Source organism: Helobdella robusta (genome assembly GCF_000326865.2).
Source record: "Helobdella robusta unplaced genomic scaffold HELROscaffold_1, whole genome shotgun sequence".
NCBI lineage: Eukaryota > Metazoa > Annelida > Clitellata > Rhynchobdellida > Glossiphoniidae > Helobdella > Helobdella robusta.
Genome location: NW_008703570.1, coordinates 824,766 through 839,707, shown reverse-complemented (window position 1 = coordinate 839,707; position 14,942 = coordinate 824,766). Strand labels below are relative to the sequence as shown.

General features: G+C 35.6%; 2 protein-coding genes across 2 annotated transcripts; both read left to right on the top strand.

The window, feature by feature from the left end:
• Positions 1 to 252: 252 nt before the first annotated feature.
• HELRODRAFT_158384 (hypothetical protein) lies at positions 253 to 2,919 on the top strand (the record flags this gene model as incomplete). Its single annotated transcript, XM_009010470.1, has 5 exons — positions 253 to 304; positions 421 to 491; positions 990 to 1,131; positions 2,013 to 2,132; positions 2,729 to 2,919. 5 exons carry the CDS (start codon positions 253 to 255, stop codon positions 2,917 to 2,919), a joined length of 576 nt encoding a protein of 191 aa, XP_009008718.1.
• Positions 2,920 to 3,831: 912 nt separating this feature from the next.
• On the top strand, positions 3,832 to 14,557 carry HELRODRAFT_187775 (hypothetical protein; the record flags this gene model as incomplete). Its single annotated transcript, XM_009010469.1, has 14 exons — positions 3,832 to 3,921; positions 4,097 to 4,187; positions 4,567 to 4,683; positions 4,779 to 4,921; positions 9,121 to 9,226; positions 9,338 to 9,445; positions 9,547 to 9,811; positions 10,379 to 10,581; positions 10,690 to 10,938; positions 11,170 to 11,400; positions 12,209 to 12,296; positions 12,693 to 13,127; positions 13,178 to 14,086; positions 14,126 to 14,557. 12 exons carry the CDS (start codon positions 3,832 to 3,834, stop codon positions 12,925 to 12,927), a joined length of 1,926 nt encoding a protein of 641 aa, XP_009008717.1. The 3' UTR covers positions 12,928 to 13,127; positions 13,178 to 14,086; positions 14,126 to 14,557.
• Positions 14,558 to 14,942: the final 385 nt, after the last annotated feature.

Below are 14,942 nucleotides of genomic sequence, written 5' to 3'. Positions count from 1 at the left end.
AAAGTATGCCTACTCTAAAACTTTCAACTGGCTAGGAAGTGCATCGGAAGTTCGTAAAAATTGAAAAATAGAACAAACATGACATGACAAGATGGCAGAAAAACATGTACATAAAAAGAAGGGAAATAATGAGGAATTTGAAAATAGATGATTCGTTGTCTGAAATGGTAACTAGAAAGAATAGTTGAGATACTTTGAGGGCATAAATGAAGGGAAGCTATTTAAAGGATTCTCCAGTAGATGAGCCATGAAATGCGCCACTCGGAAATGATTGTTAAAAATTGTGTTCATCATTTTTTTAGCGGTTTGATTTTTTTTACTTCAGAGGTACCTCAGTTGCAGATTGCTGACGTGAAGTACGTGCACTTCAAACTGAGAACGCCACTCAGCATTCTGTGTCCCTGTTCCACGACTTCACAGGTCAACATCACGTGGTACAAGAATGCCAACAAGCTGAAACCCAGCGATGCGTCAAGTGTATTCGAGGTCTCGTCATTTCGTTTTCATCCAAATTCATTTTAGATTGTTTTATACAAAATATTTTTTAAATTAATTTATAAAATAAAAAAAAAATTATCAGCATAACTTTTGAATGAAATCATATATTTATTTAAATGCTGTTAAAATTGATGAGCAGAATCTTTTCATTCAGCGGTAGCGTTTATTACCTGAGATATCTTTAGAGCACGTTTTATGTTGTTCTAGAATCGTTCTATACTTTTGTGTCTCACGACATTTGTATACACGCGGACGGCAGAGTTTATAAGATTTGCACAAACAAGGTGGCTCACAAGAACAATGCATGCAAGATGCATGGCATGGCGAACTCGCCAGCCTCGTAACAACTCTGCGAATTTAATTATCATTCAATACCTCATGTACGTACAATGCTGACAATAGTTATTGCTTAATCATTTTTCGCTTCATCCTGTTCCTATATTTTTTATCCATTATTCTTTTAAAAAATAGATCAATAATTTGCAATGCAGACATACATGGATGCCGATAGCAAAGTGTATGGCAGTATTATAAAGTGGGATGAAGTGTCGCAGCAGCATGAAGGTGTCTACCAGTGCCGCGTCCAAAACAAACTTGCCTCTGCTTTTGCTACCTATTTCCTCTTCAAGTCAGGTTGGATTATTTTGATTCTTTTTATTTTTTATTTATTATCTTTGATAATGTTAACATTGAAATATATATTATGAAAAATTGTAACTCAAGCTTTCTTATGTACATGCTTAAAACCAAATGGCCACTCGTACGGAGCAAACGGAGCAAACTTTTCAAACGGAGCAACGGCTATTCAACCCTCACAAATCGCACACTTTTTTAAACTAGTCAACGACTAATAACATTTTCTGCATTTGACGTCTTCGATGTTTTAAGCCTAATCCTTGTTATGGCGACTCAACCAACTGCTCGATGTCATCTTTGATAGTCATAATAGTTGTAACACCACTTTTCACAGATTATTCAAAATTGCAGTTGCAACGAATCAGTTGTTGTCTGGTGCTAACTTCCGTTTAACTTTAGTCTGCTCTTGATCATTCATTTATTGATTTTAGCAATGTAGCAGCAAATCTGTTGACTAATATTTCAAAGATTGCATTACACTTAATTGGATCGATGAATTGTACATTATTAGTGAACATTGTGATGTTCACTAATAACATATAACAGTTTGAAACATATCAGCCTGATGTAACGAAAACAGGAGAGGCCCCCACCCTTGATCGCTGAGGAACTCCAAACATGACCCACTTGACATCATTTTGTCATAGTGCACTTTTGCTGCTTTATTTAGAGATTGCATGGAGATTTCATTGAAACGTGCCTGACGTTTTAATCAGAATATTTGATATGAACCGCACTGTTAAAGACTGCTGATTTTTTAACATTATAACAACTAAAATTTCAAATATTTGTTTTATTTTTGCTTTGTTAGCGGTATTTTTATTTGGTTTTGTTATTACTTTCATGCCTCCTCATGTTGCACTTCATGCTTCTTGCAGGAGTTTACCCGCCATCCAATCTGAAGGCGAAAACAGTTAAAGATGGAATATTATTGACATGGGATAAATCTCTTGATGCAGATGTGGACAATTACGTTCTTTATTATGGACTCTTAGAAAGTTTGTTTGCTTTTTTTTAATTTCATCTCACCAATAACCTTCAATTTTTTTTTCATAATCTTATCTCTGCATTGAAAGTATGTTATTGTAGGTTTTAAACAGCTTAGTTTCATAGATTTGTTCATAAATCAATAATTCTATTCTAAAATCACTGCCTTGCATGTTGTTACAGTTTCTGCGTCTGTCAGATCCTGATTTTTAAAGAATAATAATAAATAAAAAAAAAAATCATTGCATTCAAGTTTCCACACCAACCTGCTTTATTTCTATACAAAGAATATTGATGTTTTCTGTTCCAAATGATTACATCTTTCAACTTAACATCCAATGTCTGAAAAATTAAATTGTTATTATTATTATTATTTGAGTAAAAAACTATTTGCTTGAGACATGAAAAATAACTTGTTTGGCAAACGTTAAATTTGGATTTTAATTGGTTTTTTTTTGAGAAGGTTTTTTGAGATTGCATGTACAATAATAATGAAACTATTAAAAGTGTTTCTTATTGCTTGATGACGTAGCAAAAAACTAATGAGTTTTACATTCATTCATTTAGGTGAAATATTTGAAAAACAATTTTTTATTTTTTGGAACAGCTTTTCCGGAATATTATATGACTGAAATTATATTGGGGTCAAAAGTCAACGTGACCATGATCGGGCTGGAGTCATTCAAGATGTACTCCTTCTATCTCATTGCCATCTCAAAGTCCACAGAAGTTAGTGAAGTGTCACAAACCGTCAGTGCCATCAGTCCTGAAAATGGTAATATGCCGTTGACCTGTTAAATGTTGTTATTCAATTTTATCTTAATGCTATTCACTTAAAATTTAGTTCTAATTGAATTCATTTAAAATTTAGTTCTAATTTGAAATGTATTATTTAACGTATTATTGTAACAACTGTTCAACAACGTGTCTGGTAGTTATAAAATGCAGGATCAATTAATAAGAGTCGGTTATAATAAACCAATTGTAATAAAATTCGGAGCTTCTTTTTTGAATGTTTGTATGGAGAAAAGTCATGTAGTTACTCGTGAGGGCTGTCAAGTGCCTCCATCTTCTGTGATGGTGAAGATAGATAGATAGATGTTGCACAAGTACGAGCAGCTCTTGTGCTTTCTGCATTCCAAACATGAAGACCTCTTCACATTATCTCTCCGTGGACAATATTGGATAGCTCAGCTTGGTACAAATGCGTCTGAGGTAAATTTTATATCATAATAGAAGCAGAGAGTAATTGAACTCAGAAAGATTTTGAGGTCAAATGACAGTACAGAGTACTGTTTGAATATTTTACATTTAATAACTGTCCAAGTTTGAAGTAACATGCCAGTTAGTTGTTACTTATAAAAGCAGTTAAGTTGACGTGCCTATCTGCCTATTCAAATCCTTTGTATTTAATCCTAACATTTGATATATGACTGAGAGCAGGAATGATAAAAATTTTGTGAGGGTTAGATAAAATTCTTAAATAATAAGATACGAGAAATAAACAAAATTAAAACGATAAATTCTCAAGTAATATAATATGTTACTTGGTATGCGGGGAGCGTGTATGATTGAAACGTTCTTCATGTCTTCACAATCTCACACACGTGTCCTTCAACATCTATTTATATTTATGTATAATAATATGTCTTTATTTTGGTGAAAGACATGCCGTAATATTTTCTAGTGCCCATATGTGCTCCGAGAACGATGCTGGAAAAGCGAGGCAGTAACAGTTTCATGGCAAGATGGACCCGGCTGCTGGCAGAGCAGGCAAGAGGCAACATCGCAAAACACAAGGTGCTTATACATACCTTCCATCACTGAATGTTGTTTGGACCAGTTTCTTCTAAACTAGTTTGAGTTTCTTGTGTTAGAGAACAAGATTATGTTTTACTATTTCATTTGAATGACCTCATGAACGTCAGTTATAATTTTATATGCAAATCTAATTAAAATACGAATTTTTCTGCAGGTATATTTCAGGGTCTATAACACTAACTACGAAAAAAATTTGATAAAGAGTTATGAGGTTCCGGGAGATAGCTTCAGCTACTTGTTTGATGGTTTGTGTTGAATTTCAGTTGTTCACTCTTTATTTTTCTTTTACTTGTATTTTTGTTATTCTGATTAAGGTTCATTTTATTCAAATTGCCTCACAAAGTCTTGCTCTTAATTGTTCTTAGTTTTGTTGCTTTTAAAGAAATATATTTACAGAACATCTCACATTTCTTAAGCTAGCGTAGCCTATTTTTAATAAAATTTTGAGAGTAAATTTGAGGCTGTTATAAAAAAACGGAATTTACTATTAATTCTGTTTTTTATTCACTTTACCATTATTATTTCTTTTGCGTTGTTAGAGTCTGTTTCTTATGAGGAAATTTACCTTCAAATGTTATATTGAATTATAAAGTGTTTTAGCGAAAAGTGCAAAATAATTTGAAGGTTTAGATAGCAATGGGTCGTATCAGGTTCGTGTGTTGACAGCAACGAATGTAGGTTACCCCACACTTCCTGATTCCCAGTGGGTCTGGGTTAAGATTCATATGCACAATAATCCAGGTCGGTTTAGTGGATTTTTTTAACGTTGTTCATTCTATTACATGTTTTGTTCTCTAAGTCATATTTTTTCTCTAACCGCATTTATTTTTTGACAGTTACTGTTCAGAACGTCAGCGTAAAGTTATTACGGGAACTGGGAGCCAAAATATCTTGGAAGATAAAAAAAGCATCTGAGATCATAGAAACAAGTGCCGTGTACATCAAATATAAAAAAGTGGACGAAGTTAAGTACAAGCAAGTTTTTAGTCCTTTCCCTGATCAACCATATTTTTTGACTAATCTTGGTGAGTCGAGCGTGATATTTGCATCAAATCGCATTGTCACCTTCATTTAGACAATTTTAATTTCACTCAGTTGTCACATTTTCCTCCCAGCTCAAAATCACATTAACAGGTGGACGGGGATAGGTTTTTTTTATTCAAATTCCCCTCTATTTCCATTTAAGTTTTTAATTTCTTTCTCATTTACCGTACTGTACCCCAACATGTTATCGTTTCCCTCCCATTCTCGGAAAGGCATTCCCATTCACTCTCGCCTTCTTCTCATTCCCTCTCGCTTTCTTCTCGTTCACTCTCTCCTTCCCATTCACTCTCTCTTTCTCATTCACTCTCGCTTTCTTCTCATTCACTCTCGCTCTCTTCCCATTCACTCTCGCTTTCTTCCCATTCACTCTCGCTTTCTTCCCAATCACTCTAGCATTCTTCCCATTCACTCTCGCTTTCTTCCCATTCACTCTCGCTTTCTTCCCAATCACTCTCGCTTTCTTCCCATTCACTCTCGCTTTCTTCCCATTCACTCTCGCTTTCTTCTCATTCACTCTCTCCTTCCCAATCACTCTCGCTTTCTTCCCATTCACTCTCGCTTCTTCCCATTCACTCTCTCCTTCTCATTCACTCTCTCCTTTCCATTCACTCTCGCTTTCTTCCCATTCACTCTCGCTTTCTTCCCATTCACTCTCTCCTTCCCATTCACTCTCGCTTTCTTCCCATTCACTCTCGCTTTCTTCTCATTCACTCTCTCCTTCCCATTCACTCTCGCTTTCTTCTCATTCACTCTCGCTTTCTTCCCATTCACTCTCTCCTCATTCACTCTCTCCTTCCCATTCACTCTCTCCTTCCCATTCACTCTCTCCTTCCCATTCACTCTCGCTTTCTTCCCATTCACTCTCTCCTTCTCATTCACTCTCTCCTTCCCATTCACTCTCGCTTTCTTCCCATTCACTCTCGCTTTCTTCCCATTCACTCTCGCTTTCTTTCCATTCACTCTCTCCTTCTCATTCACCTTCTCCTCCCCATTCACTTTCTCCTTCCCATTCACTCTCGCTTTCTTCCCATTCACTCTCTCCTTCTCATTCACTCTCTCCTTCCCATTCACTCTCTCCTTCCCATTCACTCTCTCCTTCCCATTCACTCTCGCTTTCTTCTTTCACTCTCACTTTCGCCTGCGTTTGTCAGATTTGTCAGATTCTGATTTTTTAAAAAAGAATAAAAAAAGCTTTGACAAAAAATGTTACACTTTGAAGGAAAGAAAGCTGCATACAAGCAATGGCAAAAATCAAAGTCTGTTGATGACCACAAAATTTTTCGTGAGAAGAACCACTATGCGGGACGTCAAGTCGCACTGGCTTGGACAGATCAGTGCAGAGAGTGGCTCACTAAAAGCAAAGGTGAACAAATGAAATCTCTGTATCGTATAGCAAAACAAGCAAAGCGTACGAAAAAGACATAAATGGTGCCTCATATATCAAAAACGACCAAATTGAACAAGATGAGATCAAGCTACAGTGAAAAGAATATTTCAACCGTCTGTTAAATGAAACAAATCCCATCAATATCAACTTTGACGCTCCACCCATCGAAGGTCCGATTCCAGACATCACTGTAAAGGAGCTTACAAAAGCTCTGAAAGATATCAAGAATGGAAAGGCAGCAGGGCCCTCTGGACTCACAAATGACATTATCAAAGTATCTGGTACTGCAGGTATTCAAACGTTACTACAACTTTGCCGTGAAGTGTGGAAAAATTGCTCATTGGCAACTGAAAGGAACTATAGCCTGACAGTACCGCTATACAAAGGCAAAGGTGATCCATTGAACTGTTCATCTTATCGGGGTATGCGTCTGTTACAACACTCCTTGAAAATTGTCGAGAAAATCATTGAGAGAAGATTAACGTCGTGCATCACAATCGGAAATTATCAATTTGGTTTCCTAGCGGAGAAATCAACAATTGATGCAATTCACATCCTTCGGCAACTGCAAGAGAAGTACCTCGCAAAGCATCAACAACTATCACACATTTTTGTAGACTTTGAAAAAGCATTTGATCGAGTTCCCTGTGAAGCAATCAGGTGGAGTCTACGTCGACAACTCATTCCAATATATCTTGTTCGACTTGTGATGGAAGTGTATACGAATACTAAGACTCTCGTCAGCACAACGGTTGGAAACACAGATGCATTTGACATCGGCGTTGGAGTTCACCAAGGCTCGATTCTCAGTCCACTGTTATTTATGACTGTGATGGAAGAAATCACAAAACCGATACGCACTGGTGACATTTGGAATCTTATATATGCTGATGATATCGTTTTAACAGCCACGTCTGAGCAGAATGCAGCACAGATGTTTGAAGATTGGAACACCAGACTCGCCGATTATGGATTCAAAGTCAACATCAGCAAAACAATAGCAATGAATACTGGTGAACCCATCCAATCCACAGCTACTGGACGATGGCCCTGTTCAGTTTGTAAAGCTGGTGTAGGTAACAATTCAATCAAGTGTCAGCAGTGTAACCAGTGCTGTCACAAACGTTGTTCAAAAATAATTGGTACTTTATCTAAAGTGACCAATTTTGTTTGTCCTGCTTGCATCAATCTACAACAACAAGTTCGAAATAGCAATGTTTTTGAAGCCATTAAGGTAGAGAAAGTCACATCGTTTCAATATCTAAAGGATGTACTAGATTGTACTGGAACAGCTGAAGCAGCCGTTCGAGCACGCATACGTGCAGCCTGGAATAAATGCTATCTCCTTGCCTCTATAATGATGCGGCGTGACATCTCACTACCACTACGATCAAGACTTAATAAATCTGTGATACGTCCGGTGTTGTTATATGGTGCAGAAACATGGCCAATGACAACGAATTAGTCTGAAGGACCACATCAAATTTACCAAAATCCTGCGTCGTTCTGGTTTAGATGATATAAAGGACGAATGCCGGCAACACCGTCTGCGGTGGTTTGGTTATGTCAAACAAAGTGGAAACAGTGCCATAACTTCTCTTGCAGATGTTGAAGTACCTGGCACACGTCCCAAAGGCCGTCCAAAGAAGTCCTGGTCGCAAACAATCGAGCAAGACATGAAAGCTCTAAATTTAAATGAAATGGATACAACTGATCGCCTAATTTGGCGCAAAAAGTTGATGGCAAAGAAAACAACGTTCTACCTCTGGGGAACTGGGTCTCTGGACGCTAAATGGAGATTGATTGTAGATTCCTGACTCCTGAACAGACTTATTTCATATGAACTTTATCAGAAAGAAAACAGTGCTTGCAATCACTCGTGTGTATTGCTGGGATCAATTGTTAAAATCGTTAGAATACAGCACAATAACTAATCTACAGGTAAATTAAGGAATAAAACCAATCGTCAATAATTAAGCTTCTCTCGTGAGACTAATTATCTTGAGTTCTTCTAGCCCTGGCGTTCTTTACTGTAGTGGGTTTCCAACTATCAAAAATCTTGCTTCTGACACCAGTGTTGTATCTCATCGACCTCGTACTACCAATCCCGATGTTATAGCTTCAATAATCTCTATATCTCCAGCACCATGTTGTAGCTTCTAACGATAGTCAAGAGTTCGTTTATCCGTAGGTTGCAGATTTCAACCACTTTAAACGCAAACTAAGATGAACGTTTATTTGAATACTAACAGTAATAGAAACAATAAATTTCACTAAATAGCTACATGAATCACATTTAGGACTTTGCAATGCAATGCAAATGCATCTCACTTCTACGACATCGCTTCTGTGTTCCGTCTTCTTCTTCTCTTGTTCTCCCCTCTTCGTTCCTGGGACCTCTTCTCTTTATATAGCCACCGATCCGATTGTAAATATGCCAAATAAACGTGTCACGCCCATAAATGAATTTACAACCTTTTTAATTACTTTACAAGTGGTTCATTCTTCAATGCATGCTTAACAATTTATAACTATTAGCTTTTATCTTGATCTCACGTCTGTAACAATATATTGAAGTAATCCTAGCGGCAACTGTGCTTGTTTGTGTTGGTTTCAACCTCGAATTAAGTACGGTGTGTCCACTATGTCCAGTGCACCTCGCATTACAGCATCTTTTTTTTAGCTCATTTTAATTAAAATGTGTAAAGTTCTTTTTTTTTCAATATTTTTTTAATTGCATTGCTCAGAGGTACCAACAACACATCGTGAATCAGCACGTCATTCAGTTTTTGCTTTCGATAGACGAGAAGGATCTCGTTAAAATCGAACTCGATCACCGCAACGAAGAACCTGGTGATTTTAACCGTTTAACTATATTGTTCCTTGGTTTTTTGTCTGGAACCACCAATATTTGTTTTAATTACACGATATTTGTTGAACTTATTCAAAACTTTGTTTAATTAGATGCTTTTACATGTTACATGTTGTACATATCAATAATTGGAGAAAGCTTTAATTATACATCGGCACAAGTCAACTTTTCAACGAAAGATTACAATGATGGATCGGAAGGTGAGCACTCTTTCTTCTGTCTTAATTTGAAACAGTTTTTCTCGAACCTTCTGTTGTTGTTGTTATTTGTCTTAATTTGAACTTCATTAAAATTTATAAAGACAGCGATTACGATGAGACTGACGAGTCAGAAAATGGAAGCCACGGAAACTCTTCGACCGACTCCTCTGCTGATGCTGATCATAAAACAGATATATTCAAAGCCGCTAACCTATCGGCGTTGAGCGTAAACGAGACGAGCATTAAAGTCCTCTGGTCACCAGATTTCAATATTTCCTCTTTCCGTTTCTGTTACGTTCCTCTGGTGCAAGACATTCATTGGGTTGATAGTTGCACAAGATGTTTTGATGGCTCGCTACTTTCAAAGTTAGTTGAATGTGGAAATTACAAAAATCTGTATTTCGTCGTCCAAATTCATACTTTTATGCTTTATTAATTTTTAGTTAATAAGACGTCTTATTCGAAACATTCCTTCATCTTCTGATGCGTAGAAGTTGGAAGTTGAAATTTTGATTTTACGTTGTTATTTCAAAATGTTGAAAATGAAATCTTATTCATTTTTATTATTTTAGTCAGCGAGTTGGCTCAGTTGGTAGAAGTACCATGTCTCGCGATGTTATTACGCGATGGCATGGTTCGAATACTGACTGTCCAAAACTCAAAAGCAATCAAACTCGGTGTTTGCGCGTTCATATGAAATACGTGCGTACATCTAGTGGTGCTGATAGCGCAGTCTTTGTGGCACGAAACTGTACAATGGCATGTCAGCAGTTTTGCCTGTGTCAGAGCTGCAAAAAAAGAACAACAAATTTTCATGTTCAGGTTCAATGTTTTTCGAATTGTGACCATTCCAATGCTCTTCACTTCAACCGCAAATTCATCATAAAATTGCATCTCGAATGCATTTCTATTTCATCGTTTAATTTATTGCAGTCTTTCGGAATTGTATCTCAATGAATTGTCGCCAATGACTCTGTACAACTTGTACTTATCGGCGAAGAACCGAAATTTCAGTGAATACTTTAGACATGATTCGCCTGATCTCTCGATCACTGGTAACAGATTGACTGATCATTACGACGTTCACATTGGTGGTACAATGGCTGATGGTATAACTAATATAACGTGTGCGACAAGTGAGTTCTTAACTGTTATGGTATGATTATTGTTATAATTTTGTTTCAATGACAACAAAATGTGTTGGATCTGAGTATTCTACATAATGTTAACACGTTGAAATGTAGGACCGCCTGCTCCTACCTTGTTATCTTGCAGTTACGTTCACCTCATACATTCCTTCAACATAACGTGGGGCCTTCCGTTGTACCAACCATGCTACCCCAAGCTCCTCAACTACGACCAACATCACTTCATTGTTCTCTACTCTCTGATGGACGAGGATGTGAACTATGACGAACAGGGCATAAATGTTGAAGGTCACGAAGGTCACGAGGAGGCTGCATTTTTTAATTGGTCATCTCTCCGCGCTGCTGGTTTGTTCTTGACCACATTATGTTGCGTCGTTATTTTTAGTTAACATCCTTTATCGTTTATATTCATTACTCACTTTTTGGGATAATTCTCCCCCTGTTTTGAGCCAGCTATGAAATTTATTGGGAACATTTTGTAATTGTAATAGTTACATGTTGTCGTCTGTGACATTCGCGGTTTTTGTCCATTAATATTAAAATGATATAAAAATATTTTTAAAATATTGAAATAAGGCTCTCGAAGAAGCATTCTGATTGAACTTGAATCTGAGAAGTCTTCAGTTGGTGACAGCCTCTCGAATGATTTTCTTTCAGAGGGAATCAACACCACAACTGTTAGCGCTACCAATTATACTCAAATGAAAACAAATTTTTTCATGGTAAAAGTTTGTGTTGCCTTCCTTGGAATGACGCGGTGTTCACGTGAGTGTAGAGGCCAGCGAGAGACCAGGTCACCGACTGCAGGTTTGATGCTACATTGTATTTCGATCAGCTAAAAATTCGTTATGTTGCTGGGTATTATAGCACGAATGATTTTTTAAAAATGGCAGGCTTTAATTATGAAAAGTTAACAAATATAACGATGACATTTGTTTCTCACCTACAACAAATATTTGCCGAAATTGATTTGAAAAAATACAATTTTTAAATGTCTGCAAAATTGCAAACAAAAACATTTTGTGTTATTTTCTAGTGATAACTTTCCATCAACTGTTTTGTTTGAAACTATTTTTTCCAGTATAAATTATTCGTTTCTATGTTTTGCTGCATTTCACTTTGTTAAACTTCAAACTTCATCTTAAGCCAATCTCTCTCTAATTTTCATACTCTAAAGAGTTAAATGGCTCCATTCAATATGGTCTTCCATTATTTAACAACCCGGCTTGATATCGTTTCGATAACACCCGGTCCAGATGTATTTGTTAACAAGTTCGGACTTAGTAGTAAACCATTTTGTTGTTCAGCCAAATACAATCTTACAAACTGTCGCAAGTAAGCTTAAAATGCTATTTCTTGTCCATAATGGTAACGTTTGAGCAGTACATGGCTAATGATGCTTATTTGCCAGTATTTATTTATGCGTCAGGGAGAAAATGTCCAACATTTTGTGAAAAAATGCAAAAAATGCAGATTAAATAACTTCATCAAAAAGTAGAAGAATGACATACAGCAAAGAGAAATCATTTAAACATTTTATTTTTATGTTAAGTCATTCTGGTTTTCATGTTTTTAAATTTTATTTAATAAACGTAACCTTTTGATTTTATTGCAGCTTGGTCACGTATGAAAATCACCGTCACCACTATATTGGTTGCTTTTGCCCTTGTTTTGCTGGCTCTACCCCTGCTTGTTTTCATTAGGTTGGCCTTTTACTCATCTTCAAATTGTATATATATGTATATATATATGTATATTGGATTAAGACTATCAGAAATGCAATTATTGACGAAAATCACAGCATGTTCAGCGTTAGTTAACTTCCTGTTGATCGTAAATCATTATCAAGTTTCTTGAGTTCAAAACTAAAGTTTTTGTTTTTTTTTATGCATGATAGAACAAAGAAGCTTTTTCGGTATAGGATTGTTAGAAAGCGATTGTTTTGGAATCAAAACTGACAGGAGGGTTATGCTATGCAGTTTAAAAAATATAAATGCTGGGTTTATGACTTGTCATTTGATAATATTTTTTAAATTTAATCTAATGACAAATTCAAATTATTAAGTCCAGTTATTTTAGAGCTTTCTTTTTCTCACTAGGAAAAGAGCAAGAAGCAGAAAAAAGTCTAAAAGAGAAATGAGAAATTTTTTCAAAGCAAGCTCAAAAAGCAAGCAGCCTCATTTATCAGGTCGGCAGAGCAAGGATGAAGTGCTCACTTCATCATCAGGGAAACCTTTGTTGCTTATGGATGAACAGCAGCGAATCAGCCTGCCACCGACGCAACAACAATCAACGTTGAAAACCTTCAAGCCATCATCAGAAAGCATCTTATAGCAGAGCCCACAATCTATATAGCAATGTCTTCACTTTCTCTTTTTATATTCGCTAATATAATTTTATATCAATTCTTACAAGATGCTAAACTCGATTGTATTTTATGGTTTGCTGTCGTTGTTATTGTTGCGTTCGGATGTTTTTATGTGTTTCTCATTGTGTCCAAACTGTCCGTATGTCCTTTATTGTTACATGTATATGTATATATGTATATATATATATATATATATATATATATATATATATATATATATATATATATATATATATATATATATATATATATATATACACGTATTGATATGCCATTAAAATCATACATTGACCTATATGTGTTGAAAGAGAAGTAATCAAGTCTGAAAGCATCAAAATATTCGTTCAACTAAGTAACTTACGCTGTTTCATTCAGTAATTTGAATGACTTGTTGCGTACATTTCGACATGCGTAGTATAGTAATTTATGATGTTGTGTTTATGTTTGGTATTCTTTGAAATATCATTAATATCTCTGTTTATTTACAAAGAAAGTAGTTGCTAATCATAGAAATGGAATCGTTAACCTCATTTTATAATAATCTGTTATCCATTCCACTCTTTAGTGAAATTTTGTTTGACAGAGACGATTTAATTTTGTATGGTACAGATTATATGTTTGTTATATGACATTTTCCGTTGTAAATATGATTTGTACGTTGCGAACTATGGTGTTTAATTTTTTTATTTACAGTAAAAAGTTTATGTTCGCCAAGTTAAACTTTATTTGTTTATATAGTACAATATTCTCAATCAGCATATTACGTTGTTTATTTCACGTGTGGCAACGAACAATTGTAAATCATTTTTACATGTTAATTTTAATTTTTAAGCGTTGAATGTATGTGCGTGCGTGTTTGTGTGTGTGTGAGTTGCGTGTGCGTGTGTGTTTTTGTTTGTCTATGCCGCGCGTTTGTATGTGCGAGCACCACTGTGAACGTCACTGAACTGCCCATCCTGACAAAAATTGACCACCATACTATGTTGACTGGCAGTTAAAGCTTTCGTATTTCCGGCTCTATCGTCCGCCGTCACCATCCTTCACTCCTTTTTCCCTTTTCTCGGATTTCCGTATTAACGCTCATGCTAGGGGTATGTATACATATATTAACTTATATATATATATATATATATATATATATATATATATATATATATATATATATATATATTTATTTATTTAAATGTCTTTATATATAAATTTGTGCGTGGCTGTGGAGGTGTGCGCGCTGCATGTTGAATGAAAAACGAAAGCAGCATATTCTGGAAATATATGTAAATAACTTGGATTTTCATTGGTTGTTACTTCTTAGTTCACGTTACCTCAGAAGATTCCATTAGTTTTATTTTTGTTTAATTCATTTTCATTTAATTTATGATGGCTAATTTTTTTTCGTTTTGCTCTTTGTTTCATGAAACATTTTATGTTTATACGTTGTTATAAATGCCATATAATTTTGTTCATGATGTGTCTCTACCGATCATGATTTCACTTTTTCATACTTACTATTAAGGGAGGATTAAAGAAGTATGGATGATTTTATCCCGTGTTCATTTGCTGAGGCAGAATTAAAACGGGAAAGGTTTAAAAACGAAACTCGTGTTGTACCGTATAATTTATTTCGTTACATTCCTTAAACTTCCATACTCTGCCTTAAACATATTATGTAGTCGTTAACGTTTTCCACCAGTTTATCGGCGACAAACAAAAACTGATGCAATAATATTCTGCCTTCTAACAAATGTGTAAATGATGACCCGTAATTAAGATCAACATTTCTGGTTGGGTTATTCCTTATTAACTTTTGCAAATTCGAACGATTTCGGATTCAACTGAATCTACAAACACAAATTCGGCCGAAGTTTGAATTGTACATCGATAACATTTAGTAACTGGTGTCCGTGGCTTTTTTTAGCTTGTCTACACTTGTTTCGAACCCAGATTAAAACCTTGTTGTAAACATTACATCCCTATTAATAAC